At 43.6% G+C, this 25,340-nt stretch overlaps 1 protein-coding gene across 4 annotated transcripts in view; it reads left to right on the top strand.

Annotated features, from left to right (window-relative positions):
• PALM2AKAP2 (PALM2 and AKAP2 fusion) overlaps positions 1-25,340 on the top strand; it is a gene marked incomplete at both ends in the record, with an annotated part of 364,538 nt that overhangs the window by 59,464 nt on the left and 279,734 nt on the right. For all 4 annotated transcript variants that reach the window (XM_080709073.1, XM_080709072.1, XM_080709077.1 and 1 more), the window contains one exon: positions 24,775-24,855. In XM_080709073.1, coding sequence (XP_080565199.1) covers positions 24,775-24,855 — 81 coding nt within the window. The remainder of the gene's footprint in view (positions 1-24,774; positions 24,856-25,340) is intronic.

The following is a 25,340-nucleotide window of genomic DNA, read 5'->3' as shown; positions in this document are numbered from 1 at the left end:
TAGCAGATTTTTCTTCCTTAACCATGCAATCTCTCTGAGGTTCTTCCCAGAAACAGGAGAGGCAGAGTAGCAATGGAGAAGTCTAGTGTGGGTGGGGAAGGTCTGCGGGTCAGGCCAAAAGAGAAGGTCCTGGCACCAAGAGTAGGGCCTGTGACAATAGGGGCCAGCCTCTAGAAGAAGGGACGTGAAGGAGATTGGTGTCATGGCTGCTGCCCAGATGATCTAAAAGGCCCCCAGGGTAAGGCAGGCATTCTGCCAGGAGCTCAGCATTGTGTCAGGAGTCTCTGGCCACTATGGTTCCTGCATTGGTGAGTCTCCTGCTTTGGTGCTCGCCGAGCTTTGTGATGTAGGATGCAGGTGTTAAAGAGATGGTGCCAGTCACCTGTCACCCTGTATCACTGAAGTCTTGGCTTTGGGGAAAACACAGTCTTGGCCCAGAACCAGACAGAGAGGGTGCAAATACTGGCCTCACCCACTACACCCTCTGTGGTCCAGGTGTCCAACCCATCTGAGCCTTAATTTTTTCAACTACAAAATAGGGACACTGCAGCCTTCCTCCTGGTTCTGGGACTATGATAAAATAACATCGGACAACTCAGGTGCATGTGATCCTCCTTGAGAACCTTGGTCTTTGGTTCCTCTCTCACTCCCTCCTTGTGTCTAGGATAAGGCATGCATCAGGTCAAGAGTAGTCCTCTGCTTTCTTCTGAAGCAGCTCCATTACCAGCCCAGCAGCACCCTACACATCAGACATGTTTTTTCTATTTCAGATTTATAGTCCCCGTTGACTATTGGCCAGGACGCATTTTAGCATTTGGCCGGTTTCCATTTCCCACAAGCTTTCTGTGGCTGATGATCTAACCGGGCATCTGGCATTCAGCTCCGCGAGCACAGTGGGTGATGGGGAGGTAGCTGCGTCGGTGCCACCTGCTTGTGGTCAGCAAAAATGACCCCTCAAAACGGATGTCTGTGTCAGATCTCCGGAACTTGTCAATGTGGCCTTCTTTATTGGAAGAAGGGTGTTTTGCAGATGTAATATTAAATTAGGGATCTTGAGATGCAGAGAACATCCTGCATCAGCCAGGTGAGCCTTAAACCCAGGGACAAACGCCCTTAGGCGAGACACAAGAGAGATCCATTAACCAGAAAAGGAGGTGACAACAGGACCACATGGGCAGAGACTGGAGTAACACAAGTCACAAGTTGGAAATGAATTGTCCCCAGAGTCTTCAAAGGCACTGTCCCTCCCAGACATCCTGAGTTCAGACATCCAGCCTCCAGAACCAGGAGGAAATAAATTTCTGTGGCTTCAAGCCACCGGGCTTATGGTAATTTGTGATAGCAGCAGAAGAAAGGAATACAGTCTGTGGGCACCCTGCCCCACCTGGCTGTAGGTGCAGCTTCCAGGGCCACCATTTGCCTCTTCTATTGTGAGTAAACCGCAGGCTGTGTTCTTTTTGTAAGTCTAGTCTTTACAAAACAATTGATCGCCAGGATCATGGTTTTAGAAATTGGGAAGTGCACCCCCTTGTCCTCTTTTCCTTCCCCTCATTAGCTTAAAAGCTTGTTCTAACCAGCCGTATGAGTGTGAATCCGTGTGTTAAGTGGGCTTCTCAACGAGCACACACTTGCCCAGAGTCACTGACCTGCGCTGAGAGGCCCCTGTACTGGTGACATTTTTAAGTCTCCTGTCCAGGGGTTTGCCCAGAGTCTCCAGGTGATGAAGCCAGGGCCCAGCCCAGCCCTCCTGCTCTCAGCTGTGGGAAATGGGGAGCAGCGGTCCTGGGGAGACATTTGCTGCAGGTGATAGAGCTGGGAGTTTGTAGTGTCTCTTGGGACTTGTGAGGCTTAGGGTTTTTCTATTGTCATCTTTCCCTGTGACTTGTCTATGTGTGCCAGCACACACGCACGCACACACACACACACACACACACACACCCCTCCTGGAGCCTGTGTGGACTGTAGAGTGAAGGGTGGTGGTTGTTCTACATGCTCCGTAGTGTGGTCTGCAGCTATGGCCCAGGCCGGGCCCATTGGTTTATGTGTTGCCTGTAGCTAATCTTGTGCTGCAGAAGTTGACAGAACAAGTTGACTCAGAGCCGAGTGGTTGTGACAGATACTATAAAGCTCAAAGTACTTACTGCATGAAGTTTTATACAAGTGTGCCAGCTTCTGCAATTAGAAGATGGAGGTTAATAATACAAAATCCTTCCAGAAGGAATGGGGAGGGAGAAAGAAACCATGGGTGGAGAGGGGGAGGGACAGAGAGAGAGATGATGGAGGGAGAGGAAGAGGAGGTGATGGGGGAGAGAGACAGAAAGGGAGGGAGGGAGAGAGGAGAGAGAGGAGAGAGGAGAGAGAGAGAGAGAGAGAGAGAGAGAGAGAGAGAGAGAGAGAGAGAGAGAGAGCGCGCCAGCCCTTACCCAGAGTTTTCAGAAAGTATTTTATTCTTTAAAATATATAATGCCCTAGCGGCTCTTTGGAAGCTAAAGAATTGGGCTGGTTTAAGAATTGGCCATCCCAGTCTGTTAAAGAAAGGTCTGAGCTGGAGTGTCCATTGAATCCTGGCAGTCTACATTGAACTTAAAGGTTTGAGTTGTCATACATATGTGTATGATATCTGGCACATTTGAGTGGAATAAACAGTACTCCATAATGCACATTATATACATTCATAAATACATCAAAGTCAACCAGTAAGCCCAACATGAGAAGGAGGGAGGGGGAAGGGGCGATAATTTGGGAATAGTCAAATGAGAGTGATGTGTATGCCTCTATCATCTTATACTCCATTAATATGTATGACTACAACGTGCCAATAAAAAACACTGTAAAAAGTGTTTTATACTTGATAGTGACCTGATCACCAAAATGGTTTTGATTAAAGTTTTATAGTTTTTTATATTAAGTGCTAGCAACTATTCATCGTAGGAAAAAAGAAAATTTAGAATCCCTCTTATATAGCTATCTCACTTCCATAATATTGTCCAGAGAAACTGCCTTAAAATTCAGTTTGGTGTATGTCCTTGGTACATTGTCTTTCTTGCTTTCACATGCATATATGTGTATGTACGTATGCACACACATGCACATGTGCAAAAAATATACTAAATAAAATAGGATCACATTGCTCTATAACTTTCTTTTTCAACCTAGCAAATTCATTCTATGACAATATTTATGTGCAGAAAAAAATGTAACACACATATATTACCTGTTGTACTTTCAACTGTCTGCTTGAAGGCAGGAGTCTTTCAGAGATCCAAGGCAGAGCCTGGAGCCCCAGGACTCCACAGTGGCATCAGTCGTTAACTCTTGAGGAATGTAGATGACTCAAAACGAGTCTAAACATGAAGTGTCCTGTTGAGGTTCTGCGACTTTCTCATGACTGGTTGGCATCACTTAATACCGTTTTGTTTCTTAGATAGAATTTTCCTCTCACAGGGTAGTTGGCTTAAAAAACACACACCAAGAAAAACAATGCAAGCAACAACAGCTGCCAGGCGTGGTGGCGCACGCTTGTAATCCCCGCGCTTGGGAGGTGGAGACAGGAGGATCGCGCAGGTTCGAAGACAGCCGCGCTGGTTTAAGAGACCCTGTTTCCAAATAAAAATGTAAAAATAGGTCTGGGAGTGTAGCCCAGGGGTAGAAGGGTTTCCAGGAACCCCAGTACCACCAAATAAATAAATAAATAAATAAATAAAATAACAACAGAAGTAACTTCATGTAATCATAGGGGCAGGAAACTGCCATTTGCCATGTTTCTGACTTCCCATTTTCTTACATCAGACCTTTATCAATTGTCAGGAGCTTGATTAAAGTAAGTGCTGGTGAGATTGTGGGAATGACAAAGACAGAGAGGTCTTCTCATTCTGCTCTCTTACCCTGTGGGAGGCAGAACTGGTTCAGGCAGACTCCTGGTTCTTATAGGTCTTTAGTATGGATTCTTTTTTTTTTTTTTTTTTTTAAATTTCAGGTTGTCATCAGCCTGTGAGGGAGACCAAGTATCAGTGACACTTTGGGGGCATCTGCAGGATCTATCGCCTGTGATGCAAAGCGGGTTGAGGACCTGCTTATGCCCTACTTATTGGTCTTTCTCAGCTCCTACCAATGCTGTTCATGGAGCTTGCATGGAAGAAACCCAGTTTTTTTTTTTTTTCTGAGTAAAATTAAAAAAAAATTATTGGTGCATTGTAGTCATACATCTCAATGGGATGCAATATGGTAGAAGCATACATGCACACATCACCCAATTAGCCCTTACCAAATTCCCTCCCCATTCCCTCCCCCTCCCTCATTCTCATACTTGGCTTAGTGATTGATTTTGATATGTTTGTTAAAGCACATCATGTGCATTAGAGAATTTTCCTCTTTCCCCCTCTCATCCCCTCAGCTCATCTTATTTGCTCATCTATGGAATCTTCTGGAAGAAACCCATTCTGAGAGATGAAGCTTTTCTTAAATATTATCCCTCTGCAATTTGAAATGTAATGTAGCATTGAGGCATTGAAACAAGTTTTTGAAGCACAAAATGTGTTTACCTTAGTTCAAGTCCAGATTCAATTTACCCTATTTGTGATGTTCCCTGTGGTTCTAGATCCAGCCCTCTATCCCATCCCTCTGACCTGGGCAGAAAATAGTCATCTGAGCTCATTGTAGAGAGGAGGAAGGGATAAGAAGTCAGACATGCATTGGCAGGAATGGGAAGCACTGCAGTGAGGAAGCAGTGCTGCCCCTTGAGAGTTCCAGGACGCGCTGTGGACCAGCTCCTCATGCCCTCATGTCTGAATCCCAGCAGCTTGTGGCTCAGACCCAGACTTGGAGGAGCAAAGAAGGCCAAGGCCGAGGGCTGGGGTGCAGCCCAGAGGTAGAGTGCTTGCCTGGACTTGGTCCTCAGAAGTGTGAAAAATTAAAAATAAAATAAAAACGAAAGGAATCCAGGACTTAGCTACAAAAATAGAAAAGTGACTGACCCTTGTGCTGAGTCTTCTAACAAAATTTGCCATATAAGCTTATTTCAGAGCCATGAAGAAAGAACTCAAACTCAGGTAAGAAATGGCAAACGCTTATCAGCCTAGAGTGTGAGATTGCCACATGCCTGGCAGTAATTTTCCACCTTGGTTGACATTGAAACTACCTGCATTTACAGCCTCCAAAGCCAGACCAATAAGATCCGGCTCTCTGTAGGTGAGGTCTGGTGTGCTTACCAATGTTCCTCAGGTGACCTTAATGGTCTTCTAGAGTCATGTGCTGTGGGGAGAATTAAGGTCAAGGTGCAGAGGCATCAAACCAGCTCATACTTGTCAAGGGCGGATGAGACTGGAAACCAGATGATAGAAATAATGAGGTCAGCACACCACTTGCATGGCACTAGTAGCCAGAGGTCTGGAATCTTGCCCTAGACTGCAGCCATAACTTTCTAGTAGTTATCAGGTATCTCTCAGGATACCTGATAACCAGGATATCCCCAGGTATCCAAGAGGAGAGATACCTGGGGAATAATGGCCGAGAAAAGCAAAGTGTCAGTTGATTCTGAACCAGACTTGACGTGGATCCCCACCCACCTGCCTGTCCTGCCTGCCTCTCCCTGGCAGATTGCTAGTTATCTGGGCTTGGGGTAAGACTGTCTTCTTTTCATGGACTGCCACAAACCCAAACCTGAGCCTGCCCACTGCTGCTGTGTGAGAGGACAGATCAATATGGGTCAGCTGGCTGCTCCAGGGAGACAGGTGGAGGAGGACGACCCAGAGAACCATGCACATGGGCTTGTCCTTCAGAAGCAGGGACTGATCCTTTTTGTGTGCAAGGGATTCTCCAACAGGATCCACTGAATTAGCAATGCTTCCTCTTAAGAGCAGAAAGGACTTGAGGAGAAGGATAGGAAAGACAGAAACACAGAATTCCCCTCTGTTAGATCCCTGGAGTAAAGCTACATTCTATAGGGAATTCCCACCAAATAGCAACATACTGGAAGTGTCTGTGGAAGACCCTTGCCAGACAATTCTTGCTCACTCAAACCTGGATCTAGAACATGGGGAAAGACTGGAAAGAAAATTGGAGACTATCTGACCAATGGCAAGTACATCCTAACAAGGAGAGCAGGAATGAAGCTCATGGCATGGCCAAAGCTTTCCTCTTGGAGGTGAGCTTGTTTCTGCCATCTCAGAAGTTTCCTGAAATGAGATAGAACCTATTGGCTCTTGGTTGCTTGTGATGAGCAGGGCAGTACTGATGGGTAGACTTGGCAAGGAAGGCATCCATGAGACCAGACAGCAGAGAGAAGAATCCAAAGTCCAACTTGTGGGAACTCTAGCGATGGCTGCTGTGGCCAAGTGCTGCAGAGACATAGACTGAAGTGACGGTCCCCAGCCTGGGTGGATGACAGAGACCACGTTGCGCATGAAGATGATGGTACAGTCCTCCCCAACTTCACCACAGCCGGGGTGACAATGTGACGGGGACAATACGCTGAGAAATGGGGTTACCAGCTGTTTTCTGACCCACGTCTAAGTGGCCTGAACTGTAAAGGTCAAGAAAAGTAAATCCTGAAAGCAGTCAGCCATTACTCATTTGCTAGTGTTGATATCCTGAAATTAAAAGACCCAGTGCTTTAATGGATCACCTCTATCAATGGGCAAAAAAGCTGTGTGGTCTTCACTTTCAGAAAATGGCTCTATCTCAAATGGCAGCCACTGAAAACTCTCTTGTGAACTAGCCCTGGGGAGGCAAATGGATATTATACCGTGAAGACATCATCCTACCAGGTTTCCAGGAATAAGTAGAAAAAGTGGTTATCATCACAGACTAAAGCCATGTTGCTAGGTTTGAGTTTGCGTCCTGCCTCTTTTAACACTGGGGGATCTTGGGCGAGTTACCTAACCTCTCTGTGTCTCAATGTCCCCGTCTGTGACGTGGGGATAACAGAAGCTACCTCCTAGGACTGATGAGGGCTGATGAGTTAATTAGTCTAAAGCACTCAGAACAGAGGCTGGCACTCAGAAGCCCCCATACCCTTCACAGTTATGATTAGGATCATGCTGTTTAGCAGTGGCTGTCAGCACATCACAACTCAAGTCATGTTGCTGGTGACAAAACTCTTGCTATTTTCATGTGTATTTTTCCACGCCTGTCATTTTTCTTATAAAAGTGAGATCATACCGGACATACTTTCATACTTTTTTGCTTTTTAAACTGACTACATGAGAATATTTTTCTATTCCATGTATTCTTTTATAATATTGTTTTTAAAATTGCATAATGTTGTAGATATTCCGTGTGTGTGTGTGTGTGTGTGTGTGTGTGTGTGTGTGTGTGGTACTGGAGATGAAACCCAGGGTCATTCTACCTCTGAGCTACACCCCCAGCCCTATTTTTTTTTAATTCCTTTTTTGAAAACAGAGTTGCAAAGGGCCTCAGTAAGTAGTAGCTGAGGCTGTCCATGAATTACGATCCTCCTGTCTCAGCCTCCCAAATGCTGGGATCATAAGTGTGCGCCACCACACCTGGCTATTCTAGTTTTTTTTTTTAAACCAATACCTATGGTTGAATGCTAAATAAGTCTTTTCTTTTTCACAAACAATGCTATATAAATATCACTGAACAAAATTATTTTTCACTGGCATAATATTTCCCTTGAGAATTAATTCCTAGAAGTAAATTTCTAGTTCAATGGCATGTAAATCTGAAAGCACTTGCTGTCATCTACTGCTGCCACATTATCCTCCAGAAGGTTGTATTTCTCAGGTGGGCCCTCGTGGACCTGAAGAACTCAGAGAGGCTCCTCCTGGTCAAGCTGTCCCTGCACCAGCCCAAGCTCAGTCTTGCTATTTTAATCACTTGCTATTTTAATTTGGAGTCCCAGGGTCACTGCCAGCAGGTATCAGAGCCACTTTCTCATCCCTGGGGACATTGCCTTGGACTTTGGTGGTAACCATGATGGACCCATGGAAGGAGGAAGGCAGGAAGAGCAGTGCTAGGAAAGGGCTCAGAACAGACTGGCAACAGTGTAGGGTTCTGAGAAAACTTTTTTCTTTGGGTTTAAACTAAAAAGTAGACAAGAAATCGACTCTCATTGGTGAGGTGTTCCCTTGGCTTCCACTTACCCTCTTGGAGGGTGCTAAGGGTGGTTCAGGCAGCCCTGGATTAATCTGAGCTGGACATGTTATATCATCCACATTAGCCTACCTGTTACAAGGTGGATTCACAAAGAAATACTACAAAACACACAAAACACAAAGAGTTGAAAGTGCTCCAAATCCTACCCATGTAGGCATGACCTCTGTTAATGCGTAGCTTCTGCCTAGCACTGGAGCTGTAGCCCTATTGTTCAATTATCTGCATGTGCACACATGCATATGTATTTAATTTTTACAAAAATGTGATGATACTTTGCACACATGCATGTGTATTTAATTTTTACAAAAATGTGATGATACTGAACTTGCTATTCTACAGCTGGTTTTGATGTGTGTGTGTGTGCGCACGTGTGTGTGTGGGGGTGTGTGCGCGTGCACGGGCCTGTGTGTGTTACTGGGGATTAGACACAGGGGCATTCTACCTCTGAGCTACATCACCAGTCTTATTATTTTTTTTTATTTTTATTTTGTTACAAGGTCATGTTGGGACTAAAGGGCCCATTCCTCAGCACAGGAGCTCAGGATCAGCGAGGTCTTTGGTTTCGGGGTCAGAAAAGAATTTCAGCACATGCCAGTCGGAGACAGAGACAGGTTTATTTAGGAAAGCGGGGAATAGATGTTCAAGGTAGAACATGGGCCATCTCAAGAGAGAGCACCTTGGGGTCTCACAGTTCTTCTTTTATAGGTGAGCCCCCTGAGGGGGTGGCTAGGGGGATGCAGCAGGGGTCCCCACATTGACCAGTGGGTGGTGGCTGGTGGTACCCAAGCTTGACCTTCTTCCTTTGTTTACTAAACCTCTCAGTGATCTCAGGTGGGGAGAGGGGCTATTATGAATAAGGTTTGGGCCTGTCGAGGCTTCTAACCAAGACAGAACAGACCTCACAGGGTGAAGATAAGGGTTATGAAGTTTCTAGATTTTAAAGCTATAGTTTTCCTTTTCTTTCCCGTTTGTTTCCTTTTTGCCTATTTTTATTTTTTCTTAACCAACTTCAGTCTCAGTACGTTGCCGAGGGCCTCAGCCTCACTAAGTTGCTGAGGCTGTTACTGTGATCTTTCTGTCTCATCTTCCCAAATGCTAAGATCACAGTGTGCACCAAGTGCCCAGCCAGGAGTTTAATGATGATGTTTTATTTATTTCATTGATTTTATTTTACTTATTTATTTTTACTTACTTATTTATTGAGGAGATGAGGTACCAGAGAGAGACAGCCCTCAGATCACAGGGTAGCTTGCCTTGATTTTATTCCAAGTAGAAAACAAAATCATGGGGTGGTTTATAAGACACCTTCTTATCTAACCAATCATTGGCTGTTAGATTTTTAATTTTTGGTGTTGCATGCATTTCTGCATTGAATATTCTTTTACATAATTCATTTGGCATATCGAAGATCATTTTCTTGGGATAAATTCTTTATGTTAAAGTCAATAAAAACTTTTGAAATAGCTCTCTGAAAAGGTGACTCTTATTTATAATTCTGTCAGAGATTACAGAGAGAGTGCCTTTCCCCCACACCCTCCCTAAGAGGAGTGTACATTTCATAAGTGGAAAATGGCATCGCGGTGTTTACTTACATTTCTCTAGTTATTAAAAACGTTGAACATTTCCCTTACATTTTGTTCTTTTTTTTCTATATTGTAGTGTTTGTAGTTTTCTTTACGGATCCTATGATTTATGAGAACTCTTTGTTTAACAAAGGTCTTAGCTGTTTGACATATACATAGCAAATATTTTTCCCACATTGCCACTTGCCTTTAAGTTATGTTTAGTTGGTACCATAAAACCAAAGCCCTAAATTTTATGTAATGGAGTTTGCCCATTTTGTAGTCTGTGTGTTTCTTTCTATGCTTTGTGTTTTTTATAGTCCTTTCTCATTCTAAAATCAGATGATCACTGTATTTTCTCATGTTTTCACTTCATGCATTGCCTGAGTCCATCCCAAAGTTATTTTGGTGGATGGAAAATTTTCTCTTTTTAGACCATGGAGGACAGCGACAGCAGAAGGGTGATGAAGCCGGGTGTGGTGGTGCACACTTATAATCCCAGCATTTGGGAGGCTGAGACCGGAGGATTGCGGTTCGCGGACAGCCTCAGCTACTTAGTGAGGTCCTCTGCAACTCAGTGAGACCCGGTTTCAAAAGAAAGAATAAAAAACAGGGCAGGGGTGTAGCTTGGATGTCGAACGGCCCTGCAAAAAAAAAAAAAAAAAAAAAAATGAAGATGAATTTTTTTTTAATAGACAAATGGGCACAAATTGATTGTGGTGAGATGATTCTAGTATTAATTGTGGAAAGAAAAGAAAGCTACAGATTTGGTTGCTCCTGGAGTTGATCATAGACTTTTGTTCCTAAGGTAGCAGATCATCATTTTTTAACCTGCAAAATGTTTTTTATTTTAACCTGAAAAGACACAGTAATAGTCTATGATAAGGACAGATGACCTGGGTGTGTTTTAAGAACGTTGCAGTTATTAGCAAAGTGGTAGATATTTTCTTCCATTTAAAATTCCCTTGTGCCCTGAAGATATGGCTAATGAGGGCAAAAACTGACAGAACTCTTATTAGTTGGTGGAGTTTTTTTTTTCCTGCTGAGCATTTTACCATTTTAAACCACTGAGAAGATGGTTTTTGGAGGGCAGTTTGTTCCTATTAAAGTTTTACATGTTTGAATCTGTTGTTTTAGCAGTTTTATGGCTTGAAATTTACCCTCTGGATATAGTCATGAAAGTACATCTCAGAGGTTTCAAGGGGAAGATTCAGTGCACTTCTGTTTATAATAACAAACACTGGGAGCCACCTAAATAATCCATTAGCAGCTGTCTGGTGAGATAAATTAGGATACATCTGTGAACTGCCACGCCATAGTTACGAGGAATGAGATGGGACTCCATGTGTTAAAATAGAAAAATCTCTTAAGATGTTTCACGAAGTCAAAGAAGCGGGATGAAGAGCAGGTCTTCCATGTTAAAGATAAAAGACACAACATATAGTGTATTGGTGTATTCTTTTTTTTTTCTGGTAGGAAACAAAGAACTAATAGGAATTGTTGCCTAAGGAACAATGGAGATGGGGTGATGTGAAGCAAGCTTCTCCTGTTTATTTTTTTGTGTGTGTATTCTGTGAATTTTTCACCATGTATATCTATCACTTCTGTTTGTATCTTTCAATGCTAACTATTTATCTAGACAGGGAGGTTTCTTTGTATTGTTGTTTTCTTCTTCATACTTTTCTATATTAAAAAAAAGATACATAACAGAAATAATTGGCCAGATATTGGCATCGAGGAAACAAAAATACGATTGGCAAAAGACAGAAAAGGCACACACTTCTCTGTTTGGAATTATGCCAATTACTGAGAGTTTGCGTTCCTTTGTTATGGCCAGGATACCACACATTTGGTTCTCTTTCTACCTTGGTGCATACAACTTTTGGGGTTGAATTTCCATCCAGGACAGGTGTGCTCAGTTGCCTGCTGACCTAAGGTCTTCCAGGAGCTAATGGCCGCACTGCCAACTGCGAGGTCCAGGCAGTGTCTGCTCTTCTCCCTGCCCTGGGGCTTTTCCTCCAGGCCTTACACATCTTCTTAAGGCAGGGCTACTAGCTCAGTGGACCTTTCTTCCCCTTACTCTTCCTTTCATCTAGTTTTGGGGAGATATCTACTGATACCCAGAGACCCCAGACTGAGTCTCCTCCATTCCTGGTGTAGACAGCCTTCCCACATCTGCAGCAGTCTCTTTCTCTTTCAGGTGACACGTTCAAATGGGAGGGAAATATTTTACATGAAATATTTTGCTTGCACCCCTTTATTAGGTCATTCAATGCCTTGGAAATGTCTCTTAAAGGAATTAAAATAAGTGAATGTGTTAGTTCACCAGACAGTGCTGAAACTTCCAACACAGCCTTGAGTTATTTTTGTTCAAAATTGGGAAACGCTCGGATTTTGTAAGAGGCCCCATTTTCCAGAGGTGGAAGAACTGGACATCAGAATGTTCTGTGTTTTCAGCATCTCATTTTCTCTGGAAGGCTTTTAGCTTATGAAAGCGAAGGCGCTGAGATAACATGGTTCATGGGTCCTGAATGGAGTCCACTCTGAGAGCTAAGTGAAGATTGGTAGCTCGGCTCATGTCCCTGTCCAGGAGAATGTGCTTTTGAGGGTCAGACTGCTCATCTTTGAACTCCTGTTGGGCCACTTCTTAACTCGTGACCTTGGGCACATCACTCATCCTAGCTAAGTTTTATTTGTTTTCATAAAAAAAATTGGAGAGCAAAAAAAAAAAAAAGGACATTAAAGGTCCATACATCAAAGTGTTATGAGGCTAAAAAGTGAACAACTGAAGGTCCTTGCTATAACTTATGACTAAGCAGTCAGTGAACTTAGTTTCCATCACTGCTACTGTCGTTTCTCAGTATCCCAGGGGGGGCTGAGTCCAGGATCCCTGAAGATACTACAATCTGCAGATGGAGATGCTGCTAGATGAAAGGGCTCAGTATTTTCATATAACCTGTGGTCATCCTCCTGTATGCTTTAAGTCATGATTACCTATAATACTTTATACAGTGCAGATGCCATGTAAATAGTGATTATACTGTATTGCTCAAGGAATAATGACAAACGGTCTGTATATGTTAAGTACAGACATTTTTCCCCAAATATTTTCTATCTGGTTGGGTGAACCAAGGATGTGGAATCTATAGATATGGAAGGCTAGCTGCATTATTATGGTTTTTACCACCACTATTATTATTCTTAGGTTCAAACACTAGCTAACTAAATTTTGGCTTTAGGAATAAATTGCAGTTGTGTAGACAAAATCCTAAGCCAAAACCAAGGTGCCAGCTACAAAGGAAGCCGTGTTTATTGAGTCCCTGCACTGTACTGGGTGCCATGCATCTTGGTTGTCCTTCATGTCAACCCGTAACAGCATCCTAAGACAGTTTTGTTTCCGTATTTCATATGGGGTCCCAGTGCCGCTTTCACGTTTACTAGTTACATGACCCTGTCTCTTTAATCTCACCGTGCCTCAGTTTCTCCTCTTGGAAATGAAGATGAAGGTAGAAACTAACCCACGGGTTTGTAGTGACAATGGAAAGTGTAAAGTGTTAATATCTATTAATCACATGGGACATTGCCTGGCACCCAGTAGGCATTATGCAAATGTTTGGTAGTAACGCAGGTACTATGTAGGTGAAGAAGGACATCTGAGATTATACAGGACACATGGCGCATGTTCTCCTTAGCCTTGTGCAGTGGTAGATATGGGAGGAACCTTAGGGTTAAGCTGGTCCAACCTGCTCAGATGGGGAATTCAAGGCCCAGAACAATAAGGGGCTCGTCCGAGCCACCCAGGGATTAGCAGCAGAGTCTCTACCTAAAGCCAGATCTCTTGACCCCTCATTCAGGTTTCATGGTTGGAATAACGCAGCGCATTGAGAGTGTGGTGCTGTGTCACCTTCTGTGGGTGAATTATGTTGCTCTGGCCTTTGGGACTCCGTCAGGGTTCTCTGCCATTCTCTCTACTCCTACAGAAAGTGCTTGATCTTTGTACCATGCAGTGCTTATCAATATGATTTCATAATGCAGATCTTACCTTCTTAGTGGAAATATATCAGGCTGCATTCCTTCTTGGACCTCAGAGAAGGGGAGAAAAGAAAAGATTCACAGAAAGTTGCTATTAAAAACAAAACAAAGCAATTCTCTCTTTTACCAATAGATGGCAAGCGTGAGGTCAAAATCTGTTGCATAAGAGAGAAGCATAAATGGAAACACTGGTAAAAACTAAGCCAGGTGAATGAACAGAGTTGTAGAATTCCCCAAGTGCTGGTGGTGTAACTTGAAGGGCGTGTGGGGTAGGTAGAACATGATGATAGGAAATCTAGTTTACTTGTCCTTCTGTCCGAGCCTTTCAAGGTTACCACTGAAACTGGGTCCAGCTTTCTTAGTCTTGTGGGATCAGAAAACTACATCCCAACCTAGCTTTCAGAATGCCCATCTGCAGACCCAAGTGCCAGTTTCTTCATTTCACAGTAGATGAACTTCGCAAGGCATTTAACAAGTGCCATATTTCTATATAGCTGACTACTTGGGAGGCCTGAAAAGAATCAGAATCGTGACTGGTGACCTTGACATTAGAGCCAGGAGAGTGAGTTGTAATATCTAATGGCACTGAGATGAGATAACTGATCTCTAACAAGGACATGTCTGCGGAGAAAACTTAACATTCACTGTTAACTGGACAGGCAGCTGGACGAAGCAGTGGGCACCTGCTTAGTTTCTTTATGCTCCATCACCCAGGTTCTCAGTTTGCAGACAGCCCACCCTCCTTTTCCTGTTCTCAGATATGCAAATAGCATTGACTCTGCACCAGCATTAAACAGGTAATTATAATTCAACCATGACCAAGATGAGGTTCTGATTCCTTAATAGATAAAGCTCCTTGGGTTCCCATTTGCAGGTTGGTTTTCTGTAATTCTCAAAATGTCACCTTATGTCTTAGCATAACCTATATAAAACCTGGGCGCACTGCTGACCGTGGTGTAGCATAGAATCACAAAGAAGCGCAGCCTGGTTGGCAAAAGGAAACCCAGTGTCCTTACTGGAGTCTTTTGGACAATGTCAAATGAGATGTAGCTCATCAGTCACCATAAAATATCTTCAGATTCTCTCTCCCTGATCCCCTAACCTTCATATCTGAGCCCTTCATGTTATGCTATTGACCTTTTGGACTGGGATTGCACCCAAGGACATTCTACCTTTGAACTATACTCCCAGTCCTTTTTATTTTTTATTTTGAAACTGGGTCTTGTGAGGTTTCTGGGAGTCTTGCTGAGCTGCTGAGGCTGTGCTCAAGCCTGTGATCCTCCCGTCTCAGTCTCCCAAGCCCTGGGATATCCCGCCCCACTCTCCCTTTTTCCTTTCTCATACATGTTAGTGCAATTAGTAGTGATATCAGCAGTGATACCTTCATGTGGGGCCATAACCTTATTAGAACCGTTCCCTTTCTAGAGCCTTGTTTTTTCTCAACCCATCTCTCTCCCCCAATCCCTTCCATTATTGTACTGGTCTCTCTCTTCTTTTGACAAAACCCCTTCTTTTTTCCTATTTTCTCTCTAGCTCTCACATTTGAGAAAAGACATACAACTTTGATGTCCTGAGCTTGGCTGATCTCACTTCGCATAATACTCTCTAGCTCCATCCAACATCTGTGATTCTTAATGGCCTCCTACAACTCCCATTTCCATCCCCAGGGAACCGCCTTGCATTTCCCAGTGCCCAGGTAGCAGTAGGTAGCAGCAAATAGCAAGGGAGTCTCAGGCAGCACGTAGGTGGAGACAGGCTTCCTGAACTCCCACAATACCTGTCTTCCAGCAGACTCACTGAACAGCATGTGCTCCTTACTAGATTAATAGCTTATAGAGTGTACAGTGTTGCCATACGTCCAGAAAACCTTTGCCAGGAAAATCCATAATTTGCAAAAAGCCAGGAAAAGTGGCTTGTTGGGCCTCCCAGATATTGGAGGGATCTGGAAGCCTTCCTAATGGGGTGAGATCACTTCATTCCAGATGTCTCTTGTGGCATATTTCTCCAGAACAGTTTGCTACCGTCAGCTCATTATTCCTTCCTTGGAATTTCCACTTCCCCCAGCCTCTCGCCCCAGAATGAGCTTTCTGTGATCCCTTCCCAGAGTTACCTGTTCCAACTCTGCCTCTCTGCATGGCAGCAGTGATCCCTTTCATCTGGCTTTATGTTTTAAGACTTAGGACACTTCAGGTTTTATGGATGTCTTTTGCTATCGTTAAAATCATGAGCATAAATTCATAATGCACCTGATTGAGGGGTATGGACAAACAGAAACATAACAGAGGAGAGCAAAAAGGACTGGCCATCCATTCAGAGATACCCAGCAGGCAGCTATGGCATTGCTTATCATGTAGTGCTCCATGTAGGTATCAGAGGTGCATAAGCTGAGATCTTTCTCCTCCAGGCGTCCATAGCTGGTTTGAGGGAGATGTGTAAACAGATAAGTATATAAAGTACTCAAGGTGCTAATGTAGAAAAATCCACAGCCAATGGAGAGGGGAGAGAAAGGAGGGACTGATGGGGTCTTTTTAGAGGGAACAAAAAAAGGACTCTTTTTGTGAGGGCTCTGAGCTGTAAGTAACACAGGTCCTTCTCATGTTAGCTTGAGCAACTGGGAGATTTATATGTATAAATAATTCAGGCAGCCCAGGGATGGGTCCAACCTCATGTATGACTAGATCTGGGACCCAAACAATGTCTTGAGGTTTTCTTTGTCTTTGAGCTCTACTTCTCTGGGTGGTTTGACCTCATTTTATCCAACATAGATTCATTTCTTCCATGTGGCTTGAAAAAAAATAATCACTTAAACATATGTCTTATTGGCTTAACCCTAGTGGAAAAGAAGGATTTTTTTCTCCTAATGTTCATGTGTCTGTTCCTAGAGCTATCTCTGTATCAGTCACCATTGCAAAGAGATCTAGTAGTATGACTAGCCCATGCTGGTTCTGTGCAAGTCCTGGTAGCAGGGATGAGCTGAGGTACGTGTGATCGACCATGAATGACATTCTCCTTGGTATGGGTACCTTCACAGTGCCGGTAGATGTGTTCCTCAAGGGAAGAAAGACTGGGCAGATAAAAATTGACAAGCATTCGCTATAACTCACTGATATTTAAACTGTACTGTCAAAGATGAATGACATTTTGTCAAATGAGGCAGGAAAAAAAAATCCATTATTGCTGGAGGAAGCAGTAAAAGTAAAACTAGGAATACGTGAACTAGCTTCACAGTTCAGGACATTGCAAGTGTATTTTGGGGTTGGAGCATATGTTTCGGGGGGGGGGGTCACGTCTTGACACAAAGCTGTGAACTTGCTTTTAGCACTATAGGCAATGGGGAAAGACTTAGATTTTAGGCAAGGCATTGGAGATGGACAAATTTCCACATTAGAATGTCAGTCTGGCAGCAATGTAGAGGGTAACTTGGAGAAAACAAGACTTGGAGGTATGGAGACCAGCAAGAACACAACTGTAGTAATCTGGATTGAGATAAAATACCAGCAGTTAAATTCTTTGCAGTGCTAAAGGCCCTACTGTAAAATAGTCTACATGTGCAGGTGGAGAGATAAAAGGGGAAGATTAAGGAAGTACCAAGAGTTATAGTGGGGAAACAAAGGATGTGGAAAATGGCCAGCAGAATCAACAAGGCTTTGTCTTTCTTTGAAGAAGGTAAATATGTAAGAAGACTTGATATATGACACTTGTATAATGTTATTTGCTGACATGATGCATATAGAAAAAGGAACCGGTAAGAAGGTAAGTGGTGGGAGGTAGCTAAGATAGCAATTGCATCTTCTGAATTTGAGGAAGAGACTCTTTTTTTTCTATTTTTTAAATTTTTTATGGGTACACTGTATTCATACATCATAGTGGGATACAAAAGAACTTTTGTAGACATACATGCACACATCGCCCATCAGCCACCATCCGATCCCCACCTCATTCCCTCCCCCTCCTTCCCATGCTTGGCTTAGTGGTTGAAATCTAGTATTATAGCAATTTATCCAAAATTAAAAATGATAATCTCACATAACAGTTTCATTTGTCTGATACCAAGCTTTTAATGACTTAAAAATAACATTTCAATATTTCTTTTTGCTTTCTTTCTTACCAGAGAATATTTTTTTCTTTTTTTTTTTTTTAGGTGAAACTATCATATATTTATATATTTATTTTTCAGAAAAAATCTATTCTAATATAGAATATGGACTCTAGATACCCAAAACGATCTTGAAAAAGAACAAAGCTAGAAGATATATATTTTCTGATTTCAAACCATATAAAGCTACAATAATTGAAACAGTGTAGTACTGTTCTAAAGGCAGGTATATAAACCAGTGGAGTTAAATAAAAGCCTAGAGATACATTCTTGCATATATTGTCAAGTTTCCACGAACATTTGGTGGAGGAAATAATAATCTTTTAACTAAATATTGTTGAAAAATAATAATTACATGAAAAAGAATAAAATTGGACCCTTACCTAATCCCATATACAAATATTAACTCAAAATAGACAAAAGACCTAAATATAAATCTTAAGACTATAAACTTTTAGAAGAAAGTCTGGGTCATAAAACCTTACAACATTGAAATTGGCAGTGATTTCTTGGATATAATTTCAATGGCACAGGCAACAGAAGGGTATACAAACGCCCTAAAAAATAAAATATTGTATATCCAAAGACAATATAAACAGAGTTAAAAGTTACTGATAGAATGGGATAAAATATTTCCAAATGCTATATCTGAAGGTATATTAATATTCCAACTAGAAATCCTAAAAATTAACAACAATAAAAGCAAACAATACAATTTAGAGATAGGTATAAAACTAACATAAATAATGAATCTCCACAGATAACCAATCTTAGTTGTCTGTTGGATGGAAACTCTTGTTTCTCTGGTTCTGGTGTGTATTACCTATTTCTTCTTTATAGTTAATCTCTTTGATTATTTTCTCTAGCGCTGGTTTTGAAGACATAAATTCCTTCAGTTTCTGTTTGTCGTGGAAGCTTCTTATTTCCCCATCTAATTTGATAGAAAGTTTTGCTGGGTAGGAAATTTTTGGCTGGAAGTTGTTTTCTTTCAGAGTTTGGAATATGTTACTCCAAGCCCTTCTGGCTCTCATGACTTGGTTTGGGAAGTCTGGAGTGATTCTAATTGGTTTGCCTCTGAATGTTACTTGGCCCTTTGTTTTTGTTGCCTTTAAGATTCTCTGCTTGGCTTCCACATTGGTCATTTTGACAATTATGTGGCGTGGGGATCCTCTTCTCCAATCCTGTCTAAAGGGAGTTCTATAAGTTTCCTGGATCTGTGTATCGACCTCTTGCTCTATGTTTGGAAATTTTTCTGCTATTACTTCCTTGAAGATATTGTTGATTCCTTTGGTTTCACCTTCTTTTCCTTCCTCTATTCCAATTATTCTTAGGTTAGCTCTCTTAAAATGGGCCCATATTCAATGTCAGAGTCCTGCTGTCGGATTTTTTTTTTCTAGATTAGATACTATGTGTTCATTTTTGGATTGCTCATCTTCTAAGAGCGAGATTCTATTCTCCATGTGGTCTAATCGGTTGTTTGTACTTTGAATTGAGGCCTTTACTTCATTAATTGCATCCTTTATCTCTTTTTGGCTCTCTCTGAATTCTTTTCAAAACACCTCTATTATTTCTACAGTTATTTTCCTGATTTGATCTTCTAGAAATCTCTGATTTTCTGTTTTATCGGGTTCTGATGTTGTGGGATTGTGGGCATTCATTGCTCCATTGTTATTCCTCTTTCCCATGATATCGGAAGTTTGTGCCTTCTCTGGGTTCTTCCCTTGGGTCACTATGACTTCACTTACGGTGCTCTGGATCTCGAGTCTGTGGTATCTCAGACCCCACTACTCCTTTACTGGGTTGTATCGCAGAGTCTTAGACCCAGAGAGTCGATAGAGGCTGCTTTAGACTGTGGGGGGTGCCAGGTTGCACGTTCTCCTATGGTGTGATATCTCTGCCACTGCCACTCCCCCACTGGGTCAAGTCCCTGGGAGTGCAGTACTGGGATTTCTCCTCTGGGGCCCGCAATTTGACTCACTATTGTTGAGTACGCAGATGGAGCTGTAGTGGACTCAGTGAATTCGCTGCTGCTGCCGCCGGTGGCAATATGGCGCCGCTGCCACGCCCTTGGCTGTGAGGCTGATGTATTTCTTCTCTGGTTTTGAGCTCCACTCTGAGTCCCTCGGCTCGCTGTCTGCCGCTTCTCTCTGGAGCCTGGTGGGCTGTTGAGTGCGTTGGTCTGTAGCCGTAGCTGTCCTGTGAACTTGCCGCTGCCACCCGCAGTAAGGCGCTGCTGCTGCGTCCTCGGCCGTGAGGCTGGTGTATCTCCTCTGTGGCTCTGAGCTCCGTTCTGAGTCCCCCTCCTCTCTGGGGCTGGTGATTTTTTGTTTCTCTGGTGATGGTGTTTTCTGGCTATGAAAGGCACTGATTTTGTGGTAATAGAGATTGGTTGTTAGCGGGGCTCTTAAGCCCCGCTTTTCTCGGTCACCATCTTCCCGGAAGAGGAAGAGACTCTTAACAGTTGACAGTTCAAAATGGGTCTTTGGGGCTCATGGAGAGGTAGAGTTATAAAGTTCTTGAGTTGATGGAAGTGAAGGATCTAAGTGTTACTGTTTTCATCTTGGTTAAGAAAAGGAGAAGTCTGGGAAGTAGCAGGTCTGAGGGACACGGCTCAGACCTCAGCAGTCCAAGCAAGGCCGTGTCGAGAACCAAAGGTGTAGCTGGATGTAGGTCAGTGGTGGAGCACTTGCCTAGCATGCACACACACATGCGTGCACACACACACGTGAACTCATACACACACACACACACCACTACCACCACCACCAAAGATGTATTACTTAATGGTATCCTCCATAACTTGACTCAGTTCGGATGAAGGCTAATTGCAGCTCTTACCTCTCATCCGCTTAGTGACATCAGGACCTAACCTCATCACCGGGGAAGGGGCTCAACCAGCCAGAGAATCCTGAGTCAGCAGCACTGATGCCAACCCTGAGGTCTTGCTCAGTCAGAACACAGATGTGACCATGCTGACATTCCTGCCTAGTTGTATATGTTAACGACTATTTGATTTCAAACTTGAATCCAATTAGGAGCTTCCTTGAGGGAAACACAAATACATAAATGTATAAATGGGCATAAATGGGCTCCACCGTACCAGTTCTCACTATTGCCCATTGTGCCAGCTCCCTTCTGATCTGTGGGGCTCAAAGCCAACACACTATTTTTTTTCTTATTCCCTTGATCCTGTTAGTCATGAGTCTCATCAGTTTCAGGTTCTTATAATTGTCTTTCTCTTTTCATTTTGATTGGCATTGTTCAAAGCCAGGGTGGGCTAAGATTATCTGCCTCTATTGTCTGTCAGGATAAATACAACATCCTTTTTTTTTTTTTTGGGTGGTACTGGGGGTGGAACCCAGGGGATTTTCTACCTCCGGGCTATACTCCCAGACCTATTTTATACTTTATTTGGAAACAGGGCTTCACTAAGTTGCTGAGAGCCTTACTAAGTAGCTGAGGCTGGCTTCGAACCTGTGCAATCCTTCTGTCTCAGCCTCCCAAGTGCTGGGATTACAAGCATGTGCCACCATACCCGGCTCAACATCCTTCTAAGACATTCAGTGGTCTTTTTAATCCAGAGGCCAGAAAACTATCACCCATGGGCCAGATCTGGCCCTCTGCTTATTTTTGTAAATAATATTTTATTAGAACATAGCCACACTCATTCACTTACATATTGTCCAAGGCTACTTTTGAAGTACTAGGGTAGCACTGAATAGTTGCAACAGAGACTACATATTCCACAAAACCCAAAATGTTTGCTAATGGTTAAAATGTTTAAAAAGTATCCCAGCCCCTAGCTGGGCATGGTGGAGCATGCCTGTAATCCCAGCATTCGGGAGGCTGAGACCAGAGGATCACGGTTCGCGGACAGCCTCAGCTTCTTAGTGAGGCCCTCTGCAACTCAGTGAGACCTTTATTTTATTCAAAATAAAGAATAAAAAATAGGACTGGGAGTGTACCCAGAGGTCGAATGCCCCTGGGTTCCATCCCCAGACCCGCATAAAAAAAAAAAGTATCCCAGCCCCTATGAATCCTTTTACACCAGTGACAGATTAGTTTTTTTTTCTAAAATACCCTTTCACCATATTATTCTCATGCTGAGAACCTTGAAATGATAGGCATTGTTCCTACAATAAAATCTAACTTCTTGGTTTGGTTTTCAAGCCTACTTTCAGTTGTCTAGTCCTCGCCAATCTTTTCAATTGTCCGTTTGCCGGGCGTGGTGGCGCACGCTTGTAATCCCCGCGCTTGAGAGGCGGAGACAGGAGGGTCGCGCAGGTTCGAAGCCAGCCGCGCTGGCTTAGGAGACCCTGTTTCCAGATAAAAAATATATATAAAGTAGGCCTGGGAGTGAAGCCCGGAGGTAGAAGGGTTTCCAGGAACCCCAGCACCACCAAAAAAAAAAAAAAAAAAAAAAAAAAAAAGAAAAAACCTGTCCCAGTTAGATTTTTCTCCTCACTTTTTCGTGCTAGGGATTGAACCCAGGGACTTTCTGCCTCCATGCTACACCCCCCAGCCTTTTTTTCTTTTTTGTTTTTCAGTAGGGTCTCGCTCAGTTGCTGAGGCTGGCCTTGAACCCATAGTCATCCTGTCTCGGCCTCCCAAATACTGGGATTACAGGTGCGTGCACCGCCATGTCCTGCTCATGTAGTGTCTGCCCTTGCTCACACCGTCCTCTTTGGCTGGAATGAGCCGTCCGTTGATCTCGACCTGCCAGAGTCCTACCTCTTCTTAGGGGACTGACTTGAAACCTGCATCCGTCTTGACCACATCAGTTTACAGTGATCACTGAGTCCCCCGCTTGAGTGTAAAGGGAACTCAGGGCTCACCTGGTAATCTTGCTTCTGATCAAGGGAATGGCTCACCAGTATGATGGTGGACAACTCTGGAGGCACAGGGATGGGAAAGCCTCTGTGCCGAAGCATCTGGAAATGACATGTAGTTAGAACACACAGCACTCAACACCTGTGGAAGTACCGAGTTGCAGCATCTTGTACCCATAAGATATTGTATCTTGTTCTGGATTACGTGTGTGTGTGTGTAGGGGGGTACTGGAGATGGACCCCTGGGACATTCTACCTCTGAGCTATACCCCCAGCCATATTTTGTCTTTTATTTGGAAACAGGGTCTTTCTAAGTTGCTAAAAGCCTCACTAAGTTACTGAGGCTAGCCTCAAATTTGTGATCCTTTTGTCTCAGCCTCCTCTGAGATAACAGGCATGTGCCACCAAGCCCATCTTGTTCTGGATTAAATGTAGAAAAACTCCAGATCTTGATGGCCAGAGGGAAGGAATACGGTCTAATAAACCTACTCTTGAGAATTCCCATGCTATGAGCTGGCAGCTGGTCCAGGAGGTCCTTGTCTTATGATGTAGTCCTTCAGAGATGCTGGATACGTGGGCTCTTCCCACTAAGCCCCAACCTTTCCCATATGTTATCATATATTGTATGTTCTGAGATGAACTCTGGGATTAGGCAGCATTGATTATACACCACTGATTGGCGTCCTTTAGTAAATGGCAAGTTTCTGAAATATTCACGGGTCTCGCAGGGAGATGCTAGCCCTGACTTTGATGGTATATTCTAGTGACTCAAGAGTATGAGCCAATATTTTTTCAAGTCTATGTGTTGCATAGAAAGCCTTAGTAGAGACACGAATGATTATTATCTTGATTTGGACAACAGGGGTACCATCACATCCCCTGAAACATGGCACTATATAAAATAGAAGCTTCCAGTAACACCGCATGGCAACCAGCCTTCTAATTGTTGTCTTCCCTGGGCTTTGGCCATTGTGTTGTCAAATGCCATAATGTCTTGTCTAACAAGTGTCTCCTGCATCTGTTAGTAAAGTGGTCCAGTGCTGTGTATGTCTCAAAATACTCCAGTACACTCTGGAAACCAAGCATGAACGAGTAGGCCATCACAAGGGCTGGCCTTGATAGCTTGTGCTAAATCCTATGGTATTGTCTGCATTGGAGAAATATAGGGGAAGATATGAACTATATACTTACGATGGGAATCCCAGGGGAATACATGCCTTTAAAACCAATTTCTAGGCATTTCCTGGAAGTAAACATGTGGCAATAGGAGGAAACCCAAACACCACCAACAGAGTGCTTCCTGTGTGCAGGCTTTGCATGCAGCATCTCACATAACCCTCATCCCAACCATACAGTTTGGGTAGAGTTTTTATCTCCACTTTATGGGGGAGAAGACTGAGACCCAGGGAGGTCTAAGAACTTACCAGAAGTCACTCAGGAATCAAGCGGTGGTGCTGGGAATCGTACCTGGGCGGACAGATCGGGAGTCATCACCTCAGCGAGCCCCACCCACAGGCAAGGCTTCCCCCACGCCTCCTTTAAGCAATGATCAGCTCTCTCATTTGCACTCTTTAGTGTGCCTACTGGACAATGTATCCTAAACACTTGAAATTTCATCATTTATTTGTGTATATGATTTTGCTAAAAGAAATCAACCGTAGAACACGCCCCTCATTTAATTCCATCCCATTTACGGTTTGCGACAATCTCTGTCCTTTGGATTGAGATTATTCTTTGTCTCCAAATTAACACTGCACAGTGCAGAGGTAGGGGTGTGTGTGTGTGTGTGTGTGTGTGTGTGTGTGTGTAAACCGCCTTTTCTTCTGGATTAAATCCTTTGCAGCCTGGCTGAGTAGGGAGAATTTCTCCCACTCGCCGAGCCCACTGCAGGCATGTTAGGAGAGAGCCACGGCTCGCAGCACACCCAGCGACAGAGGGGCAGGTGATGCTGCGTGTGTGCCCAGCGACTCTGGAAGTGTCTGCACAGATGTGTGGGGCTTCTGCTCCAGCTCCTGCTCCCTGCCTTCGAATTCCTGGAGCCAACACCCACCCGCTCTGACAGCCTCTCTCTCTCTCTCTCTCTCTCTCTCTCTCTCTCTCTCTCTCTCTTTTTCTCTCTCTCTTTCTCTTTATTTTCAAGGAAAAAAGAAAGAGGCAGACTGAAATAGAAGGCAAGCGACAGCAGCTCGACGAGCAGGTTCTCCTGCTGCAGCATTCCAAGGTAAGGGGCTGAGCCCGCGGACCTGTGCCATTATTAGCCATGCGGATCACACTCCGGAGAGCTGGGCAGAGCCTGCCCGGCCGCCAGGGCGCCCCGGCTGCTGAACCAGCCCTTTTCATTCAGTCGGGAAACCAGCTCTTGGCTTTTCTTGTGAATTTCTCAGATTCAGGGCATGCTTACGGCATTCTGATTTCTGCAAGCCCGAGATTGCAGTGTGCATGTGCATGGGGTGCGGGGTGGCGGGTGCCTGTAAAAGGCGATGGTTATATATAGAAATCGGATAAGAATACTCCACATGGTCCAGGGCTGGTTCTCCTGGGCGTTTGCTCAGAGGTTCCAAAAGATAACGTTTAACATCATGCACTTTTTAAAATTAAAAATATTAATTTTTTTTCTATGGAGATAGGAGATAAACTGACGTGATCTGATAAAAGAACGACACTGTGTATTTCTGATGACTCTTCTGTTTTATTTCTACTTTAGCA

The sequence above is a fragment of the Muscardinus avellanarius genome (genome assembly GCF_963383645.1).
Source record: "Muscardinus avellanarius genome assembly, chromosome: 13".
Taxonomy (NCBI): domain Eukaryota; kingdom Metazoa; phylum Chordata; class Mammalia; order Rodentia; family Gliridae; genus Muscardinus; species Muscardinus avellanarius.
The sequence above is the reverse complement of the archived record's forward strand: the minus strand, read 5'-3'. Positions and strand labels throughout refer to the sequence as shown.